The 23,220-nt window shown below is 37.3% G+C and overlaps 2 protein-coding genes, 1 non-coding gene and 1 pseudogene across 3 annotated transcripts; 2 read left to right on the forward strand and 2 right to left on the reverse strand.

Annotated features, from left to right (window-relative positions):
• The first annotated feature begins 6,888 nt into the window (after window positions 1–6,888).
• On the forward strand, window positions 6,889–8,460 carry LOC147928803 (uncharacterized; annotated as a pseudogene).
• Window positions 8,461–9,473: 1,013 nt separating this feature from the next.
• Window positions 9,474–10,086, forward strand: LOC104744018 (uncharacterized). The gene has a single exon (XM_010465049.2). The coding sequence runs from the start codon at window positions 9,474–9,476 to the stop codon at window positions 10,059–10,061; it is 588 nt and encodes a 195-aa protein (XP_010463351.2). The 3' UTR covers window positions 10,062–10,086.
• Window positions 10,087–13,032: 2,946 nt separating this feature from the next.
• LOC147928804 (sirohydrochlorin ferrochelatase, chloroplastic-like) lies at window positions 13,033–14,474 on the reverse strand. Its single transcript, XM_087486277.1, has 5 exons — window positions 14,468–14,474; window positions 14,268–14,334; window positions 13,778–13,976; window positions 13,565–13,645; window positions 13,033–13,359 (listed from the first exon to the last, which is right to left on the reverse strand). Exons 1-5 carry the CDS (start codon window positions 14,472–14,474, stop codon window positions 13,249–13,251), a joined length of 465 nt encoding a protein of 154 aa, XP_087342403.1. The 3' UTR covers window positions 13,033–13,248.
• Window positions 14,475–17,428: 2,954 nt separating this feature from the next.
• Window positions 17,429–17,534, reverse strand: LOC147928805 (small nucleolar RNA R71). The gene has a single exon (XR_015581164.1). It is a non-coding gene; the product is annotated as a small nucleolar RNA R71 (small nucleolar RNA).
• Between the last annotated feature and the right edge of the window lie 5,686 nt (window positions 17,535–23,220).

The following is a 23,220-nucleotide window of genomic DNA, read 5'->3' on the forward strand; positions in this document are numbered from 1 at the left end:
AACAAGTCCAAATTGTTAAAAATGCATCCAATTCAATTCTCAACATGCATGGTGATTCCTAGCAAAAATGCTATGTGTTCATCATAAATTCTAACATGAATCCTACCATATTATGCATGCAACATCTAACTAGTCCTAACATGAACCTAGTCTAAATGCAACACACAATAGGTACGTACAAGGTCCATAAGAACCTTGCAGCACCCCACGCAAACTACCACAAAACTCATAGCGATTTAGCAGATTGATGACCGGACTTCACAGCATTGCAGATCAGACAGCCTCCTCTCGCGCCTAACAGCTCTTCCGAACAGCCTCTCCGAACAGCCTCTTGCCTTCTCCCGAACAGCGTCTCTGTAACGCCCCCGAACTGTTCTATGATTACGCAGGCCATCGGACAGCCTCGGGATGCTACTATGGGAATTGTACCGGGTCGTTCCGGTCGAGGGACGGAAGCTGCAGACTTCCCAACCAGTCTTCCCTAGTACAGTTCCACCCGCAGCCGAGACTGCTTAGGCTTTGCAACCCTTGCGGCCTGGTGCGTTGTGTTAGCCCGGACAAGGCCGAGTACCATTTGCAACTTGCCATGTTTTCCCCGAAAACCGAATATATTACTTCAATAGTTTATTACATTGAAAATAAATCATTAAACCAATATACAAAGATAGTCGAATAATTTTTACATAATCATTTAAGAAAATATAGGGTTTTACAAAGAACACAAGAAAACCCTATCCGGTGCCCTAATGTTTGCTCCAGCTCTAGAATTACTTAGGCTTCCCTGCAAGACAAAAATAATATCATGAGTAATCTAAGATTACTTGGGCACCCCTTTCTCCTAAACAGGATTCTACTCCCCAACCCGACTACCCCGACAGGCAAAGAAAACAAGCAAGGCAAGTAATCAAAGCTACGCAACAGAAACATTAGCGGAAGAAAATAAACAACAAGCAAGCGAGTGAGGTTAGATCAACGCGACTCAACACGGACGATCTAGACTCGCTAAACACAGAGAAAGATGACCAAAGGGACAAGAACTACTTGGACACTTTAGACTCTTATCTCTACACAACTCGCAAGGACGACTACAATAAAACAAGGGACACTTGTAATACCCTAGACTCCTTCGCTTATCAACCAAACAAAGACATCTAGAATACAACAAGGGATACTTGAAATACTCTAGACTCTTTTTACCTATGGGCCCTCGATAATCTGTTCCACTCCACAACACTTCCCATGCTGAAACCACCCAGGTAACCAGCATGAGACCACAAAGGTTACATCGTCATGTAACGGTCACGCTAGTAGCTAGCTAGCCTTGACATTTTCCCGCGCGAGTGATCTTCGGGAACTCTCGCGAGACCAACCACAATTGGAACAGAAGATTGACTTCATTCCTCTAGCTAGGACTCGAGAAACGAATTCAAGAGACTTCGCTAAAACACTTACAACAACTCAAGCTAGAAGATCGCGCTACACAAGCAGGAATATTCAAGCAAGAGCACATGCCTTAATCAACAAGAACAAGAATGAAATTCAAGCATCTTATGATTAGTCTACATCCATGCATCCAATTTAATCCCCTTAAGCAAATTATTACAACAAATTCGCATGCAAGTCATTTTGATTTAACCGCGTAAATCCTTCCAGTTCAAATAGCATGCACGCTAACTCGATTTAACACTTTAAATCCCTTAAATTCAATTCAGCATTTGAGTTAACCTCATCCGATTTTATGCAATAAAATTGCAATTAAACTTCACCCATTTTTAATCATGCATGCAACCAGTTTATTAAGCAAAACAATTTGCTAATAAATTCGCTAAGTCTCAACATGCATGCAATCCTCTTAACCAAATTTTAAGCGTTCCAATTTTCTTAAAATGCATCCAATTTCCTTTGCATGGCAACTCTTAGTTCAAACTGAATGAGCATTGAACATAAATTTAGCATAAATACCACCAAATTTCGCATGCATTAAATTTAAACCGATTCTAATATGAATCTAGTCTACATGCATTACCGCAGAACTCACCCTTACGCCGTCGATGACAACCGGACTTCACCGCACCACTTGATTAGACAATCTTCTCCTTTACGCCAGACAGCTTCTCGCTCTTGCCCGCTTTCACCCACAACCACCTTCTACTAGATTATCTCTCCTTTGTTTCTCTCTTGGCACCAACAATATCTCTCGATGATCTCTCTCTCTCGTTTCTCTCTTGGCTTTGAGAGAAACAACAACTTTAGGGTTCTAACAATTGAGAGTTTGAGAGAAAAATGAGAAAAATTCCCAAATGAAATCGCAAGCCTCCTATTTATAGGCGCAACCCTTCCTTCTTCTCCTTAGTGCATTTTGACACTGCATGTGGCGCGTGTAATGCACAGCCCAATCACCTCGCGACACTCCACTCTAAACTCCAAACTTCTTTCTGCATGTTGGGCATGTAAGTTGATTGGTCAGTTTTGTCAAAGAGACAATTTCTTGTTTCCTTGTCTTCTCTCGTCCCTTCGTCCGGTACTCTTGTCAGTTCACTCCCTTCCGTCCTCGTTCGGACGCTATCGGCCCTCTCGGCCATACTCGGACAGATTTCCCAGCTCTCGGCCACCATTGATCCTCTCGGCAGCTTTCAGACAATTCGGACAGTACGTCTCGGACGGTACAGACGATACGTCCCGGACAGGAAGGACGGTACGTCCCGGATGGTACCGACTTTGAGAGAGTAAAACACTTAGCAAAATTTTGAGAGTTTTCTTGAGTTGAGAGAATGTCTCAAATGTGAAGGGTGAACTTCCTTTTATAGAGGTTCATGGGCGGCGCAACTCGCCAGTGCATGGCGAGCACACGGTCGCTTCTCTTCCACTCATTTGCGAGACTTGGTGAGCAAGTTTTCAATGTAAAGAGAATCTCTCCTCTCCTCTTGCATGCGTGTGGATTGGTGGATGGACTAAGCGAATCTCCATTTTGTCTCCCACATTTGTGCATGAATTCCTATTGGCCATCTTCTTAAGACATAATGATTATGTCTCATTTTTGTGTCAACAACACAATGATTATTTCTTACAATTGCATGAATGCCCATTGGTTGATTTTGTGTAAAAAATCTTTTTGAATCGCTAGATAATCGCTCCTTAATTTCCGGACTGCTGTCTGGTCGGTACAGCGTTTTCGCGCAAAACTGTGTTTGCCGTACGCTTCGTCCGTTATGTCTGCATGTCCTTCGTCCTATCCGCACGTTCTCCATCCGTATCGCATCTCTATCGTCAGTACCGCATACGCTCATTTACCCGGTCTGTACCGTCCTTATTTCGTCATGCGTCCATCATTCCCGTCTGTACTCGGTCCGTATCGTCTTTATCAGATTACGTCCGGCCTGTGCGTATCGTCTCTGTCTGCGTACGTCGAATGTGACCGTACCGTCTCGGTCCCTGTACATCCTTCGGGACAGATGGCCTTGGTGGCGGTCCTGTTTAGGACATTTGTTTGGCCTTGGTTGCGGTCCTGTTTAGGACATTTGTTTGGCTTTGGTGGTGGTCCTGTTTAGGACATTTGTTTGGCCTTGGTGGCGGTCCTGTTTAGGACATTTGTTTGGCCTTGGTGGCGGTCCTGTTTAGGACATTTGTTTGGCCCTTGTGGCAGTGAGATGATCCATGTGTGGTCATAAGGTATCTCAGTGAGGGGATATGTGGTTGGTAGGACACTGAGATGTCTTACGCCAGCCACAGGAAGGGAACCTGGATAGGGATAGGACTCAGACGTGTTCAGAATTGTTTGCTCGCGACTCTTGGGGGACTTAGGTTTTCCTAGTACTGCCATATTCTGAGACTTTGTGGCTTGGGAGTATGGTTGATATATCGACTTCGGATGACGATCTGGGGGCGCGCTGTAGGGTGGCAACCCGAGAGACGAGTATTGGACTTCCTTATATATTATGGCATGCAGGCTTCGGCCTGATGAAGAGCCAATATTATGGCATGCAGGTTTCGGCCTGATGAAGAGCCAATAAAACTAAAGGTTTAGGCCTCTGAGTAAAGGAAAGTCCAAAAGTCGAGAGCAAATAATGCCTGGAGCGTGAGTCTATCGCCTAGAGGTGACCTTTCGTAGTTCGGTCAGAGGAATGCAGGCCGTGGAGACGGTTGCACGGGAGTCTTTGGTTGATGGTTATTCGAGATTCCAGGTAAATCTAGTTTTGTGGGGGAGAATTGTAACACCCGTGACCCAAAACTGTGCGTTTTGGGTAAGGGTGTCGATCGACACCAAGGGGTGTCGGTCGACACCAATGTTTTCTGGTTTGACCAGTTCGATTTAATTATCGATTTGGACCGGTTTGGTTTAGGAAAAACCATTGAACCGAGGCTTAAAAGGGAGAAAACGACCTAGGGTCGTGTGATGTTTTTGTCTCACGCCGCTTTGAGAGAAAACAAAGAGAAAGTGTGTTCTTGAGCTTTTTGGTGATTTCTGGGAGTTTGGTTGGCTTTTCTTGGGAGATTTGAAACTAGGAAGAAGCTAGAAGGTTGCTGGGAGTGTAGGATTTGTCATTGCTTGTCAGAATCTTCCTACAGAGAGGTGAGTGCATGACCATGGCTAATCTATGCCTTTGATTTCATTGTTCTTGCTTGTGTGTTGTTGTTTGTGTGTTTTTCTTGCTGGGGAATGGTTGCTACAGGTTTCTAAGGATGTTTTCGGCTTGGGTTTTGAGTATTGGGCGATTTGGAGGATTTTGGGAGCGAGATTCGACTCTCTTCTTCGAGCGGATCGCGATTGCAGAGGGAGTGTCGATCGACACCAGCAAATTGGGCATCGATCGACATTGTGGGGTAGTGTCGATCGACACCTCCCTTCTAGCGAGACGATGTTTGGTTTCCTGGTTTGTATGTCTTGTTTGTTAATTGTTTGGAACATTGATATCATTGTTGCTTGTGTGTATAGCCCAGTAGATGGGAGGATTGCCTCACTGAGTGTTTATCAAATACTCATGCATATCAATATGTGTTTGTGGTGCAGGTAAAGGTAAAGTGTGATCGTGGAATCAAGGCGATGAAGAGGAGGATGTTCTAGGGACTCGATTGGATGTTATCTGGCATTGCTAGGTTGCTAGAGTTGAGTCATTAGAAACATTACTAGGTTGCTGGTTTCATGTTTTTCCTGATGATTGGTTATTTGGATATTGGTTATGTTTTTGATTACTGGTTATTTATATTTATTGGTTATTGGTATTGTTATTCCGCTGTTGATTGTGATTCTGGTTAGGTGGCTAGTGGGTATGTGACCACTAGTTGTAGTTTATATTTATTATTAAAAAAAAAAATGGGTCTGTCGTTTCACCTTTTTGTTTGGTCTCGCCCATTTGGATTAATCTAAGGATTTGCCCTAATCCTTTTTATCTTTTGAGATATCAAGTTTATATTGTTATTAATATAATACTAATTTATAATATAAGACTAGATATTTATCCGCGGTACACCACAGAAATATATTTATTAAATTAAAATATATAAAAAGTAGGTTGTATTTATTTTTTTATATATATATTCAATTTTATCATTGGTTATAACCCTTAGTCACCAATTTTCTTTTATATATGCGGAATGATATAATTTTAAACAAATCATATGCACATTTATTATTTTTATTAGTTAAAATAAAATGAGATAATTTTATTAATATTTGATTAAAAGATATGTTAAAAGATTTTTCCGTGTATAGTTTTCTAATTGCTTTTTTTATTCCCTTATAAAAATCCACGTATTACTACACATATATGGTACAAAGAGGACCAGACCGGACAAACCAATCTTTATTAGATGACTCGTATAACTGAACAATACATATATGATTTGTAAGCATTTAAATGGAGTTTTTTTTAGTAAGGCAACTCGCCAACCCAGTTACTGGGAGGATCGTAGTTGCATGTGATGAAGGTTTGACCATTCTTGCATCTCACTTTAGCACATCCCAACTTCTCCGTGTTTCTCCACACAACCTGAGTATAGTGGCTATACTGTTTGTCCCAAGCTCATGTGTTGCAATTATAATTGTAGTCAAATTGCTCGCCCACCCACATGTCAACCACTGCAATGCCTGTCACGCCATTCTCTCATCACTACGTCAAAATATTAGTATTGAAAAACAAAAAATATGACAATTATAACAACAACATGAATATAGAAAAAACCAAATAGTATGCGAAGGTCACGTTTGATCCCTAAGCTCAAGATCAATGTTCAAAGGTGTATCTTATAGTTTTCAGTATATGTATTTGGAGATGATAGTTCTTGTTTAGGTGTAAAATATTTATAGGATGCTTTCTTCTCCAAGGCAATAATATTCCAGTTAGCAACTAATTAGGAAGACAAATATGTGTAATCAGTTTTGTTAAGGAATATGCTAGGAATCACCCATTATTAAGATCAATAGAACTCTATATGGAGAAGGATGAGATTACTGATGATGGAGCTGGTCAAGAAGAAAACATTGAAGGAGGTGGTCAAGAAGGAGTCAATGATGATGGAGATGGTGAAGGAGGAAACGATAGAGCTTATGCTGTTAGAGGTGATGAGGATTATTTCGGTAGAGTAGATGATGATGAGGAAGATGAGGCTTGCGATTCTGAGGCCACTCCTCAGAATTCAGATGATGAGGATGGTGGATCCGAAAAATACCTTAGGTATAAAAAAGGCAGTGGAGAGATAAGATTGAGGCAAGTATTTGACAGCATACCTTTGTTCAAGGAAGCTGTTGTTGAGTATGCGCTTAAGGAAGGAACTAATGTGAAGTATTCAAGATGGGGTTCTGAAAAATCGGAAGTGATATGCTCTATTGGTGGTGGCTGAAAATTCAGAATCTATTGTTCTTTTCAAAAAGAAAAGAACACATTCCAAGTCATGTCATGCAATGATTTCCATTCATGTATCCCAAACAAGTATAGCAAGGTAGTGAAGGATGGGGTCATTTCTAAGTTAGTATTGGATGACATTAGGAATGATCCTACTTTCAAGCCGAAGGCAATAAAAGCAGTGATGGAGGACCATTACAACTTGGTGGTCACTCCAGATCAATGTAGAAAAGCCAAGACAAAAGCATTGGCAATCATTCAAGATGAACATGATGAGCAATTTGCTAGACTAAAGGACTACCGTCTAGAGCTACTTGAGTAAGTGTTTCTTCTTATATTTGCATAACTTTTTACATTTCGATTCTCATCTCTAACCTTGCTTATTGTTTTGTCAGTTCTAACCCGGGATCGACTGTTGAAGTGGGAACAATGAGAACTGATGAAAGTATTGAGAAGGTTGACAGGTTCTATGTCTGTTTGGCAGCACTCCGGAAAACATTTGTTGCTCATTGTCGACCAATATTTGGGATAGATGGTTGCTTTTTGAAGAATAATGTCAAAGGTCAACTCTTGGCAGCTATAGGACGAGATGCCAACAACCAGTTCTTCCCTGTTGCATGGGCTATTGTGCCAGTAGAGAATACAGATAGTTGGATATGGTTTATTCAACTTCTTAAAACAGACTTGCAACTTGGAGATGGACAAGGATTTAGTCTCATCTAAGACAGGCAGAAGGTAAGTTGGCTTTCCTTTATTGAAAATTTAATCTACATTCTACTTAAAATATGTGTTTGAGACAATTACTCTTTTTATGATAGGGTTTGCTTATTGTTGTGGAGCAAGAGTTGCCCAATGTAGAGCATCGTATGTGTGCACGCCACATCTATGGGAACCTTAGGAAAGCATATCCAGGTAAAGAGCTGCCTAAACATCTATTTTGGGTCGTTGCTAAAAGTTTCAATGACGCAGACTACAACAGAGCCACTGAAGAACTAAAGAAGTTTGATCAAGGTGTTTATGAAGCTGTGATGTCGAAGAATCCAGAGAATTGTAGTCGTGCGTTCTTCAGTTGCACATCAGTGTGTGAAGATGTCTCCAATAACTTCTCAGAGTCTTACAACAATACTATCAACAAAGCAAGGGAGATGCCATTGGTAGCAATGGTGGAGACCATAAGACGACAATGCCTGATCCGAAATGAAATGAGAAGAAAGAAGGCTGAAAAGCACAATGGGAAGTATACTAAGAAAGTTGCTAAGACCATTAAATAAGAGCAGTAACACATGAAGTATTGTCAGGTAATCCCCTCTGTCAATGGTCATTATGAGGTGACCGAACATGTTCATCATGGTTTTAGACTTTCAGGGTTGATATGAATGCAAAAACATGTGCATGTAGAAGGTGGAGTATGACAGGAATTCCTTGCCGTCAAGTATTGCGTGTAATTGGGATGAAGAAGAATCTGAAGTCTGAGGATTTTGTTAGCTATGACTGGTATTTGACATCAAGATTGGTGGCTCAGTACAATGAGACAATGAGAGGAGTTAATGGTATGTACTTCTGGAGAAAATCCGGTGAAACAGAGATTCAACCGTCACCTAGAGAAGTTGCTAAAGGGTGAAAGAAGAAAGAAAAACGAATCAAGGGCAAGAATGAATCTCCAAAGAAAAAGAAAAAGCAACCAAAGAAAGTAGAAGATGAGGCTCCACCAAAGAAGATTAAAATTACCAGAGCAGGAATTACTTTGAAGTGTGCTCAGTGTAGGATGCTAGGACATAACAGAAGAAGATGTCCTAGTCGAGCAAGCCAAGCAAGTGTAGCAAGCCAATCAAGCTAACCATCACAGCTTTCACTTGGTAATTAATTGGATTAAATGTTTAGGATGTTGTTTCGATTAAATGTTTAGTATGATGGTTTTTTGGGATATGTTTAAGATTTAGGATGCTTGTTTTTTGTGTACTTATTGATCGGATGTAGGATGCTTGTTGTTGTGTACTTTTTTGGCTACTTATTGAATCGGCTCAATGGAAGATTTTCAAAGGTCAACTCTTGGCATCTAAATCAACACTCTTTATAGCATTTTAACTCCATCACATTATTCAGAGCAATTTTGAAATTTTTTTTCTCCTTGAAATTGTGGAGTAATAATCATATATATAAGTACAATATATATTTCTTTTTAACTAAACAAAAATGTAACATATTTAATCATACATTAAATACATACTTTACTGCTAAATTGTAACTGAAATTACATAAATTATGAATTGACTATTTTTTTCTTCATTCATTTTCAATTAAACACACTATAAATTATCATTACAACTCCTCTAATTTAATTACTTTAAAAATATAATTTACATTACTTTTTAGCCTATAAATAACCATTTTCACATCCTCCTCCACCATATCTCAAATTCTAAATCTTTCTTTGTTTTTATATGTTCTTTTATGGGTTGAAAACTCAATTAAGATATCATTATAAGAGTTTGATTATATATTTGGTTTAATAAAAAATTTACATTTCTTTTAGTTTAATTTCTTCTTTGTTTTTATGTAATTTTTCCTTTCTTCTTTGTTTTATTATAGTTTTTAAATGTAAAATACATATGTATAATAAAATTTTGATGGCTAATGGCTAGAATAAAATTAATTTCTCGATACATATTCATTGTCGTCTCCGCCATCATCAACCTCTTTTCAATTCTTATCATGATCCACGCATCGGCTCTTACTCATGAAGATGATAGCTTGAAGAACAAAGACTTTCCGATTCTTATCCTTCAGTATTGGAAGGGACCTCCTGTGACTAATTTTTACATTGCTCTTTTCAGTCTTGGCAATTGGTTCCTATTCTTTATAATCATTTTTCCTCTCGTTATATTTTCTACAAAACTCGATTGCATGGCAGCCAAATCTCCCGCATTAGGGGTTCTATTTGCAGTCTTAAAGTCTTACTCAAATTTTGTTTGGGACTTTTCTATGGTCATATGGTTTCACGCTTTGGGGAAAACAGTAAAGAGTGTTAAAGTGATGAACCCAAAACTATTCCTCTTCAATCTTTTCATTGGTTTATTGTCATTTGGATTAGTAAAAATCTTTCGGCTGATCGACTGGAGCAGTTCATTCCCCGTGACCTTAACCTACAGTTTGGTTCTTGTGTGTTTCGTCTTTTTGGTGAAGATGTTTCAGCTTGTGACTTATACAATTACCTATTTCTAATGTAAGAGTCTCCAAGGGAAAAACGCTGAGTCGTTGAATATTTCACTACTCTCATAGGAGGATTGCCCTGAATATTTCAGAATAAGTCCTATAACTGGTTTTAGTTGGATTGAAGTTCTATAGAATGCAAACCAAAATAATAATTAGAAAAAGAAGGAAGAACAAATAACAAATTGTTATAATTAAATGTGTGTTTGATTTTGTGGTAAATATAAATATAAATAATAGAGAGAAATTTTATAACTGCAGAAGGATCGGGATAATGAATAAAAGAGAGCCGAGAGAAAGAGATTTTACTTCTTCTATAATTGAAGTTTGTAAATTATATTCATGTGTTTACAACGATCGCATTCGAAAGTAAAAAGAGTAAGTTACTATGTGTGCATAGTGAGGTTGGACTCCACACAAAATAATAAACAACGAAATATTTTAATCATGACTTTGTTGCGTTGCCTCTTTTACTGACTTTCACAACACTCCTCCTTGGAGACCTAGTGTCACTATGTCTCTTGCGTAATTTATCTGTTGTCTCTTTAAAAAATTTTATAAGAAAACCCAATGAGAAAAATCTTAGTAAGGTAAAAAGAGTACAACCTCGCAAGCTCCCCCTCGACTGATCAATATCTCATCGTACAAGTCTTGTTAACGACGCATTCCAATATTATGGACATGTTTCCTGAACATAGTCAAGGGTAATGATTTTGTGAAGAGATCTACAGAATTCTTGGATGATCAAACATATCTTAATTCAATGTCTTTATTCTTCACGAGTTTTTGGATGTATGGAAAGAACTTTGGATGTATATGTTTGGTTATATAACTTTTGATATACCCTTCCTTCGTTTGAGCAACACATGCAGCGTTGTCTTCATGTAGGATAGTTGACTCTGTATTCTGACGAATTCTTCTACTTATTTAATTTGTCGACTTATCGACCTTAGCCATACACATTCTCTACTTGCTTCATGAAGTGCGATAATTTCAGCATGATTCTAAGAAGTAGCTACGAGTGTCTGATTCTCAAAATGCCATGATATAGCAGTGTGAAACAACCCGACCCAATTTTTATATTTATAATTACATAATTAATCACCCCATAATACTTAATTAAACCTACCAAACCACATATCATCATCAAACCAACAACAACCAATATGCACAGCAGAAATATACCAACAACATAACCATCACCAACCTATCATCAATACAAAAACATTCATAACCCTTCTATCCAACAACCTAGCATATATCTATACAAGGTTCCAACAACACTACAAGATGTAACCATCAACACACAATCAAGACCCTAGGTCATCCTCTTCCTCATCTCCAAGATTCCATGTCTCACCTACCTGCACCACAAACAACAATTGAGATGCGTAAGTATAATCACAAATACTTAGTTATATGATCCTTTCATCTAATGGTTTATACACACAAGCGAAAAGACAAACACAAGCAATGCATAAAAGCAAGCAAACTAGTCAACCCTGAACACATGTGTCGATCGACACTTCTCTCTGTCATGGCTGATGCTACACCCTTGCGTCGACCGACACACTTTTTTCATCGACCGATGCAACACTCTTGCGTCGACCCGATGCACTCCTTGCATCAATCGATGCAACACTCTTGCGTTGACCGATGCACTATTTACATCAACCGATGCAACCTCACGTCTCCACCAAATCCCTAGCTGCGTTGATTAACCCCCTCCTGACATCGATTGATGCAGTCATACGGATCATCGTCGAACAGAATCTCTCTCGACTTCTCTCCACTCCAATTGTCTCCACCGCATCCGTGACGCCAAATCCGAATTCAACAAGCCACAACCACCACGACAGCCAAGCACAAAGAAGCACACAAGCAATCAATCACCCAAAATCACACAGAATACACATCTAAATCGCTTATATAAGATATGGTCCTGCACTCACCTCTTAAACAAGAAGATTCTGAACCAAAAGGACGAGTATCACACCACAACAAGCTTTCCACCACATCCTTAGCCACATATCTCCACTCATGGAACATATCTATCCATAAACGGCTTCAAACTCCTTAAGAAAGCTCATAGAAATTTCCAAGATTAAGTGTTTAGAACGACAAAACGGCTAACCAAATCTCTAGGGCGTCAAATTCCCTTTTATATGTGAGGCCTAGGTTTTCCTCATTAAACTGCGTCGAACTGGAGACATTAGAAATAACCCGCACATGAACCAATAACGAGCACCGACCGATGCCCTCCCCTGGCATCAATAGATGCACAAATCGGAAATCTGGTTCGTGGGTGTAACAATTCTCCCCTCTAACAAAATATTCGTCCTCGAATCTGACAACCCGCAGTCTAATAGCAACACGTTTTCACCGTCGATCATTTATAACTCTTCATAAAACTTTCTATTTCCAGATGAGCATAATCCTTTAACCCATTACAAATCAATATTCCATAAGAACTAGTCATCTTATTAAATCTTCAAATGCAACACTTGTTTACAACTCCAAAATAAAATACTTAACAACCAACAAAACAAAAAAACTAAACTCCGGGATGAGTGTCGGCTCTTCCTTCGACTGCACCACTGCCATCGTCATCTGCTGCAACTTTGGTCACTCTACGTCCTACACTAGAAATTAGTCAAATATGCACTAACTTCATTACACAAGACTCCAAGTCATCAATCATAACATTCGTTGTCTCTTTCTGAACTATTCAACTGAGCATCATGTGAACACAATTATATGGTACATCTAACAAACGACTTCTTGAAGTGTTCTTTTGTGCCGGTCCATGAACCACCACAGCAACATATTAAATAGACTTCTCTGCCTTGTGATTGACAAAAGAGCTTACTCATAATTAAACAAGTGCAATGCACGAAACCCAATAAGACAAAAAGGAGACCAGAAAAGGAATCGAGAGAATCTTTTTTTTTTATATAACCATGAAGCACCGCTTACATGAGAGAGAGATACAACGTTTAAGACAGACAACTCTTATTATATTGCGGTAGTCCTATCAAATTGGTGTGCAATAAGAAGAACAGGCCATAAATCTCGAAATTGGTGTACATTAGACGTGTACTAAATGATGACTATGAACAATATAATACGCCTCCTTTTCTATCCGCATCTGAAAGAACTAATTAAGAACAGATATACAAAAACGTTCTTACATGTACACCTAAGAACTACTGTAGATCTTACACTTGTTTGTTCCAGCACAAACCAGACACTCGTCAGCATCACCTTCAACATGGCTCAAGCAATGTTGGATTCTGTCGTTCACAACGTCCTGCAGAAAGAAATATTAGCAGATTACTGAAGATCAAGAGCCAAAAGATGTACAGATCTCTTGTGAAAAGATGAAACATGATAAGATCGACTATAGGAAGTTAAAAGGGAAACAGTGTCATTCACTAGTGCATGAGGGTGTTCACATCCCTTAGTCTCAAAGTTCTCGCTCGTTTTGGGAAACAAAAGTATGATTTATCTCTTACCATGAGGAGATTATGAAGGCCGAGAGGTGCAGTTATGAGGTATGAGATGCCAGAGAACTCCTTTGCAGCATCAGCCGTCAACTAGGGAATGTCATAATTATATAAATGTCATAGTCTCACTAGGCCAGTAACGTACATCCTCCAATGATCCCAGAGATAAAAGAAAAAAAAAGCTTCAAGAAAACAGAAAAATGGAGATGCACAAAGCCATACCTTATGCCAATGTCTTCCAGGAAATAGAAAAAATGGGCTCACAACCACACGTTTTGCCCCTTTTTGTACACACAAACTGAATGCATCTTTTATAGATGGCTCAGCCAGTTCCAGGTGTGAAGTGTGAACATCAGAAAACAGCAAGCAGAATTGGAAAGTGAGAATCAATAAAATGCCACTTTCATCAGATTTTATCAAACTCACGGGTATGGTTCACACAAGTGAATACAGTCAGGTAAGCTATTGGAAAGGAAGGAATTTACTAGCGGTTCCAGTTCCATCGAAAAATTCTCGTTCAAGTTCAAGTGAATACAGTATGGTCTTACTGCATTGTAAAAGGCATTTATGGCATGAAATGGGAGCAAAACGGAGCCAATTTATAAGAACAAAACTAATCCTCTTCCATTATTCACAATTTAGGCACAGAAAGAGAAACCTAATTGAGTGTTTTCTTATGAACTATACAGAGAGGTGAGAGGTTTAGGAAGACATTACCATATGAGCAGGCTCCACAATAGGGTATCCAGTTTTATCTTTGAACATTTTCACAAACTCCTCTGAAGCATAGAAAACAACCACACAATTACACAAACTCATACAAGCTAAAAGGAAGTAATGTATATATATAACTAAAGTGAAACAACGAAGAAGATGAAGAAGAGGAGAAAGGAACAGAAACAAAAGTCTAACCAAGCATAATATTGTGTCTAATTAAGTATACTTCTAAAGCATTATTTATCAAGAAATATCTTATAGCATCTCTAATGGTACTCAATATCTTATTACAAATTCTATAGTTGGAGTAAAATCATCTCCAATAGTACTCTACCTAAAATAGAGAAATGAACAATATTACTCCAAGAGTGTAATTTTTTTATTTACAAAGACATCCCTCAACCATTTTATACCTAAATAAAATTATTTATTAAACAACTTACACATATAATTTTATATTAAAAACAAATATATTAATAAATTAATTTAAATTAAATATCATGTGCTATAGTGGATTTGTGTCTTATGTCTCATTTTCTACGTTTGAATAGTTTACCTTGATTGTTGATATTAAAAAAAAATAGTTTGCCTTGATTTGCTTGAGGAATCTCTATATATTACAAAATTTGGGCATGATCCACACTATTGGAGGTGGATCCATGGTGTATTTAATCGAATTTTGAAATACAAAAAAAAATGAAACAAGAAAAATGGGAAAGTAAAAAAGTAAAGAAAATGTCAGAAAAAAATAATCATCAAATATACAAAAGATGACTATAAGAAAAATCATCAAAAAATGTAAATAATAAACTAATCTTTATTTTAATATGTGTGAAAAATCCTAAACATCAAACTATTAGGGACAGAGGGAGTTTTATTTTGTAATTGTGTCAACTATGTTATTTGTGAAGTTTGTAGAGGTTGTATAAAACTTGTTTTAGTATTCTTTTAACAGTTTTAAGGTATTTCTGCTAATTGCATTACAAAATTTAGCCGACTATTAACTCTAATTTCTATTTTTTTTGTTTATCTCCTTCTTCGAAAGTTAGGATGATTATTATTTTTCGATCGTTTTGGTCTTTCTAGATTCAATACTGATATATCATGGTTTTTGTGGTTTTTGACCATGATATAATGAGTCTTTTAGAGTCTTTTGATTTATTTTCTAGGATGTTTTTGAGTCTTTACAGGTTTTCTAGGATTTTGGCATAGATGGAGCAAAATTGAGCAATTTGGATCATTTTGGAGCATTAATCCCGAAGAAACGAACTTGGAGTCAGAACAGAGAGGGAGCATTGATCGACACTTCCTTAGCATCGATCGACACCATGTTTAGCCGCAAGTAGAATCAAGTTTTGGAAGTTTTACAAATCTACCTCAAAGTTTTCCATATTTGCAACATAAGTCCCTAACGTGTTTTAGGACATATATATATATAGTTTTTAGGTTTTGTAAACGAAAAAGGTTTTATTCTAGCAAATTATTTTCTGCAACTCTGTAAGATTTTGAGAGCTTTTGGGAGAGAGATCTGAATTGCTTTGAGAGGAGAATTCTTAAACTCTTTCCTTACTCTTTTAATTTCAATTGCTTATTATTCAGAATTATGTTTTGTTCTTCATTGAATATGTCTGAGTAGTTTGCTTGTTAGGTTCAGGGTTTTTCACAGGGATTTTATGATTTATTAGATTTAATTAGGATTCATTATCTTTCTAGATCTTCATCATAGGTTGTTCTTCATATTAATCTTTAATTGGCCATCTAAAATTAATAACTTAGGAAAATAAATTGATTTGAGAATATAATTGATTTTCCTGATAAAACCTTTTGATGAGCAAAATTACTTTTTACAAACAGATTTGATTAGGTAATTTTGTGAACAATCTAAACTTGTTTTTAAAGCTGATTTATTACCTATAATTTTGCAAAGAGATTTGGATTTTCTGGTTTTAAATTTAGATAATATCTGCTGTGAGAACTGATTTATTTTACAAAAGTGTTTAGAGTTCTAGATCTGATTTTAATTGCTTGAATCCTAATTATTTCTTGATTTAATAATTTGTAATTTCCTGAGAAATTCCCTAAGCCTAGCTTTTTGATCTTCTGAATTTACAACAGCTTTATTTAATATTTTGCATTGCTATTTCAATTAAATTTAATCTGTTTAGCTTAATTATAAAACTCTACAATTTATTGTGTAATCTAGAGTCCTTGTGGAATTCGACCCCTAAGTACTACATTCGCCTCTTAATTTGAGAGAGTAGCTCTAGGGTTTAATTTGAGCATATCAAATTTTGGCGCCGTTGCCGGGGACTCTTTGATCTACCATTAGATTTGAGTTTTAAATTTCGTCTAAATTTTTCTTTTTATTTTCTACTTACACGTTTTTGTTTTTCTTCTCTATGATGTTTCAGGTGTATGCCTCCTAGACCTCACACAAGGAGCAACAAGTCTAGTCCTACTCTGAAACTTTCAAACCAAGAGTTAGGAAAACTTGAGCGTGAAAACCGAAAAGCAGCCAAATCGTTGAAGATGGTTAACACAGTCATTCTGATGCGTGATGGGGATCGTGCTTAGAGGGATCAACAGGGCCGCTTGCACAATGAGCAGGGCCAAAAGATTGTTGCAGATGGCAACGTGATTGTTGAAATCGTTGTCGCTGACGAGAATATCGATGGTGTCGATCGACACCAACAGGGTATCGATCAATACCCCCTTCCTGCAGACGGACGTGGAGCAGCAAACCATGTCCAGAATCCGGTTCGAAGACAGGAGAATAAACGAGACTTGATCAGGACCATTGCTGACTACAACCGGGCTGATCTTGTGAATGAAAACCGGTCTGCTATTGTTCCTCCTCCATTCCAGAGGAATGATTTTGAGTTGAAACCTGCATACTTTCAACTAGTTGGGCAGAGACCTTTCTCTAACCTGCCCAATGAGAAGCCTTTGGACCACATTGAGCACTTTGAGGATCTTGTGACCAGTATCAAGGCTAATGGAGTGATTGAGGATTACATCTTCTGCAAACTCTTCCCTTACTCACTTGCAGGAGAGGCATCTCAGTGGTTGAAGCAATTGCCAGCTGGATCATTAACAAATTGGCATGATATCAAGGTGGCTTTCCTCAACCATTTCTATGATGATGCAATGTCAGATGAGCTGAGAGTCAAGATCTCTTCATTCAAGCAAGGACATGATGAAGCTTTCAAGGCAGCTTGGGTGAGTTTAAAGCTTATCAAAGGGACTGTCCACACCATGGTTTCTCAAGGGTTCAATTGCTAAGTATCTTCTTTAGAGGGTGTGACTGGAAGTATCAGTTAGCTTTGGATGCTGCAAGTCATGGGAACTTCAAGACAAGATTTCTAGAAGATGCTGAAGTTTTGATTGAGATTTTGGCTTCTAGCAATAGCACTAAAAGAGCTGATGTTGAAAGGAAGATATTACATGGAGGGTTCGATTCAAACCAGCTAGCTTTTGTTAATGCTAAGCTGGATTCAGTACACAATCTTCTTGTAGGTAAGAAATCAGTCCAATTTGCAGCTGAAGTTGAAACATTGGAGCCAGAGCCAGAGAATACAAAGGAGAATGTCAACTATGTATATGGGAATCAGGGTCAGAGATTCGGTAATCAGCAAGGCAACAGACCTTACAATGGTGACCAGAAGCAGCAACATAACAATGGCTATACAAGGACCTATGGGAACTCATCTTATCAGTCTCCACCTCCACAGACTTCTTCAGAGAGTAGAATAGAGGCCATGCTTGATCAGCTTCTTCAGGGACAGGAAAATATGACAGTGACATTCAATGGGAAGATTGATAATGTCTACACAGAGCTTACTGGAAGGATTGATGCATTGAGTGTTCATGTTAAGAAACTAGAGAATCAGGTTGCACAGACTGTTGGGTCTGTGAAGAGACAAGAGGGTTTTCTTCCTGGAAGAACGGAGACAAACCCCAAGCATGCTTGCAATACCATATCAGTGAGAGATGAAGATGCTGGTGTAATTTTTTCTGCAGAACAGGGAGAAAAATCAACAAAATTCTCGGGTACAGATGGTGGTGTTGATCGACACCACATGGGTGTCGATCGACACCCCTCTCAGACAGAACCCGAAACTGAAAAATCTCAGGTTCCAGCAGCTGCTGAAAGGGTGTACCAACTGAAGATTCCTTTTCCTAAGCCAAGAAGGTCCAAGCAGGAGCTTGAGGAAGCTAGATGCAAGGCAATGATGGACAAGGTGATGATTGAGATGCCTTTGATTGATGCAGTAAAGCTTTCACCACCATTTAAGTGGTATGTGAAAAGAATGGTGTCAAATGGTTTGAGCCCAGAGGAAGGAGCATTGCTTACCAAGGATGTCAGTGCAATTCTGTTGAACCAGCCTGTTCAAAGGAAGCATGAGAGGAAAGAGAAGGTAACTGTTTCTAAGGAAGTGAGTGCAATAATTCAGTGTAGGACTGCTGAGAAGTTACCAGATCCTGGAAGCTTTGTGCTTGATCTACTGAACGGTTTGCTTACTCACTTTGTGATCTTGGCTCTAGCATCAACTTGATGTCACATTCTATTGCTGTGAGACTTGGGATGACAGAATTCAAGCCAACTAAGATATCTCTTCTCTTAGAGGATATTCCAATTAAGGTTGGAAACTTCATGATTCCCACTGACTTTGTGGTGCTAAACTATGATAAAGAGCCTAAAGACCCTCTCATCTTAGGAAGATCTTTCTTAGCTACAACTGGTGCTGTCATAGATGTGCAGAAGGGACAAATAACACTGAATGTGGAAGGTTTAAGTATAAACTTTGAGATGGATAAGCTGAGGAGAGCTCCTACCATTGATGGACAGACTTTTTCTGTTGAGAAAGTTTCTGATATTCGAGCAACAGGCTCAGTGTCGACCGACACCCTATCAGCATCGGTCAACACTCCTCCACATCCGAGCCAAACCTTGTCCAACACTGATGCTCCAATTCCTGAAGCTGTTTCTAAACAGAAAGTCCCCTAATTCACACTTCAGAGTCCTCAGGTAAGGCCAAGGTATGCATCTTCTGCACCTAAACCTCCTTTAATCATCAATAGGACTTTCAAAGATACAAAAACTGTTTTGCAGTTAACCAAGCCACGAGATTATCGTAGAGCGCTTGTTTTTTCTGTTGATGATTTTGCAGGATATAAAAGAAGCAAACCCGGCCCTAAATCCTGCCCTGGTCCTGTTCCTCGCATCCTTGGCAGACTTCATGCACCTACAGCTTATACACCACCTTGGATGAAGAGGAAATTCTCTTGGAAGCATTCAATGCCACGTTCTGATCCACCGGATGCCTGAGATCCAGCCAAGTCAAGCTAATGACTGAAAACAAGCGCTTATTGGGAGGCGACCCACTGGTAGGTTTTTCTTTTTCTTTTGATTTTGATTTTTATTTATTTAATTTTTCTTTTGCCAATCTTAGGCTTGATAACACTGGGGACAGTGTTGTTTAAGTCTGGGGGAGGTTGTCTACTAACTACATTTTTGTTTTTGAGTTTCAGTTGTGTCAGTCAAAATCATAAAGTTTGAGTCAAATTTTTCAAAATTTTTCTTTTTGTCTTTGGGAATTATGATCTTGATTAATGATTTCTCTTATTTGGCTAACACTCTAATGATTATTTGTTAATGCTTGATCTCAGAACTGAAGCTTAGAAAGACTATGAGCTGTATCAACAATCCCGAAAGCCCTTATTCAATGGATATCTGATTGATCTAACATTGTCTCAACTTTTATCAGGATTTTAACCGGACTTAATCTCTTACTTTGGGGTTGGAAATCAGTGGACTAGGATTCTTCTTCAGGTCATACAAGACAGTGCAATTTTTCAAAGTATGTATCCCCTCTCTCTTCCCTTCAGTGCTTTAGAGAAAAAAAAAAGAAGAATAAAAGATGAGATGATTTTGATCAGTTTAGAGAGATAGATAAATTACATGTGACCTCATTATTCTACTCTTGAGTCAAATGATCACACAAAGCTTGGAAGCGAGGGGTAGGTAAATTACCGATGACCCCGGTATTCGCTTACACCTTTGATTAAAAAAAAAAATCAACTCCTTTGAAGTGAGAAAAGGGAGAGGAAAGGAGATGTATGAAGAATGTCTTGGCCTGAAGAGAGTCCATATGCCATTGATCGATACACCAAGGTAAGAACTCACCTGTAATTGCTTTAATTTATGTAATGAGATGACAATGGTGAGACTAGGGACTCCAGAGGATTGTGGGATTTGAGCAAGGAATGTTGATGCTTATCATGGTTAAGTATAAGAAGTAAGTTCTTGAGTCAGGTAAATGAAGAGTGCAAATAAGAATCATCATGCAGTTGAGTGAGTTCCCTGTTTTCAAACCTCTTTCACATGTCTAAGCTTATGTTTTGCTTGAGGGCAAGCAAAGGCTAAGTCTGGGGGAGTTGATATATCATGGTTTTTGTGGTTTTTAACCATGATATAAGGAGTCTTTTAGAGTGTTTTGATTTGTTTTCTAGGATGTTTTTGAGTCTTTACAGGTTTCCTAGGATTTTGGCATGGATGGAGCAAAATGGAGCAATTTGGATCATTTTGGAGCATTAATCCCGAAGAAATGAACTTGGAGTCAGAACAGAGAGGGAGCATCGATCGACACTGCCTTAGCATCGATCGACACCATGTTTAGCCGCAAGAAGAATCAAGTTTTGAAAGTTTTACAAATCTGCCTCAAAGTTTTCCATATTTGCAACATAAGTCTCTGACGTGTTTTAGGACATATATATATAGTTTTTAGGTTTTGTAAACGAAAAAAAAATTATTCTAGCAAGTTCTTTTCTGCAACTCTGTAAGATTTTGAGAGCTTTTGGGAGAGAGATCTGAACTGTTTTGAGAGAAGAATTCTTAAACTCCTTTCTTACTCTTTTAATTTCAATTGCTTATTATTCAGAATTATGTTTTGTTCTTCATTGAATATGTCTGAGTAGTTTGCTTGTTAGGTTCAGGATTTTTCACAGGGATTTTATGATTTATTAAATCTATTTAATTACGATTCATTATCTTTCTAGATCTTCATCATAGGTTGTTCTTCATATTAATCCTTGATTGGCTATCTAGAATTAATAACTTTGAAAAATAAATTGATATGAGAATAGAATTGATTTTCCTGATAAAACCTTTTGATGTGCAAAATTACTTTTTACAAAGAGATTTGATTAGGTAATTTTGTGAACAATCTAAACTTGTTTTTAAAGCTGATTTATTACCTAGAATTTTGCAAAGAGATTTAGATTTTCTGGTTTTAAATTTAGATAATATCTGCTGTGAGAACTGATTTATTTTACAAAAGTGTTTAGAGTTCTAGATCTGATTTTAATTGTTTGAATCCTAATTATTTCTTGATTTAATAATTTGTAATTTCCTGAGAAATTTCCTAAGCCTAGCTTTTTGATCTTCTGAATTTACAACAGCTTTATTTAATATTTTGCATTGCTATTTCAATTAAATTTAATCTGTTTAGCTTAATTATTAAACTCTACAATTTATTGTGTAATCTAGAGTCCTTGCGGAATTCGACCCCTAAGTACTACATTGATCTCTTAATTTGAAAGAGTAGCTCTAGAGTTTAATTTGACCATATCAAATACATTATTACCTTGCACATAATGGGTGCACTTGTGAATACGTATTTCATGTTTTAAATTTAAAACATCAGACCTATGGTAAACAATTACGAAAAAACATAATTATGATATTCATCTAATTTTGCCATGATATGTATACAAGATGGTTTTGAGTTCCTTCTCTGGTTTGGAGATAATCGTGTCAATACGATATTATAATGGAAGTCATGAATGACAGTGTTCATGGACAAAATATACCAAAATGGTATGATATGATCACTGCAATGGTAAATCGATTTCCAAATCTTGAGAGATTTCCTAGTTCATGTAAATTTTTTGATGAGAAATAATTTATTTCTAGTTTTAAAATCCCCTGATACCAATTGATTTAGATAACTTTTTAAATCATGTTTTATGCACTCCTCAAGCCAAAAGAGAAGAGCGGGAGAAAAGGGTTCACACACTTTTGCTTATGCGATGATCCATCCACAGATGAAGAAGTCTTCACCAACTCACTTATCCATTAACGTCTTGTTATTCAATGGAAAAGGAAAAAAAAATGACAACCAATTTAAAAGACTCGTTTTTTTGTGGTTTAGATAACAACTAGATAACTCTGCTAAGATTTCTCTATCTGTAAATAAAACATAGTAAGATTTGTTGTGGTTCATAAATAGATTTGGTTCGATCTAGTTGTTATCTGTTATTAGAGAGGTGATAATCCATATGGAATTGTAAATTTTAAAAATCAAAACACATGGATTTTGAAATAACATGTTTTATCCTTAGATTTGAATCATTCTATTTTACACTTTCAAATCCATTCAAATCCATTTAAAACATAATATGGATTTTGAAATCCAAAAACAAATCCTTAAATGAATAACATGAGATTTTAACAAGTATTTGTAAATCATAAAACCAATAACACATAATTTTGATAAGTATTTCAAAATCAATGATTGAATAACACATGATTTTTGCTTGGATTTACAAATCCATTAAAACCATAGAACCAATAACCCCCTCTAAGATTTTTCTAAATCCATACTCTAAGGAGTTGATACATAGACAGTCCTCTTTTTTATATTTGCTATTTTTAAAATTAAATTTTATAATTATTTGTTTTTGTTAATTTCAAATATAATAAAAAAATCATACTCAGATACACTATTATTCATCTTTTATATATTTATATTAAAAATGTATATGAGTGATATTATTCTAGCATTTTATTTTAAATATTCAACTAAAATAATCTAAAATTCATATATTGTAAAACGTTGTAATTTAAATTCATATATTGTTCTACTTATTTTAAAACATAATAAGAA

The sequence above is a fragment of the Camelina sativa genome, chromosome 14 (genome assembly GCF_030686135.1).
Source record: "Camelina sativa cultivar CO46 ecotype springtype chromosome 14, ASM3068613v1".
NCBI classification, from domain to species: Eukaryota; Viridiplantae; Streptophyta; class Magnoliopsida; order Brassicales; family Brassicaceae; genus Camelina; species Camelina sativa.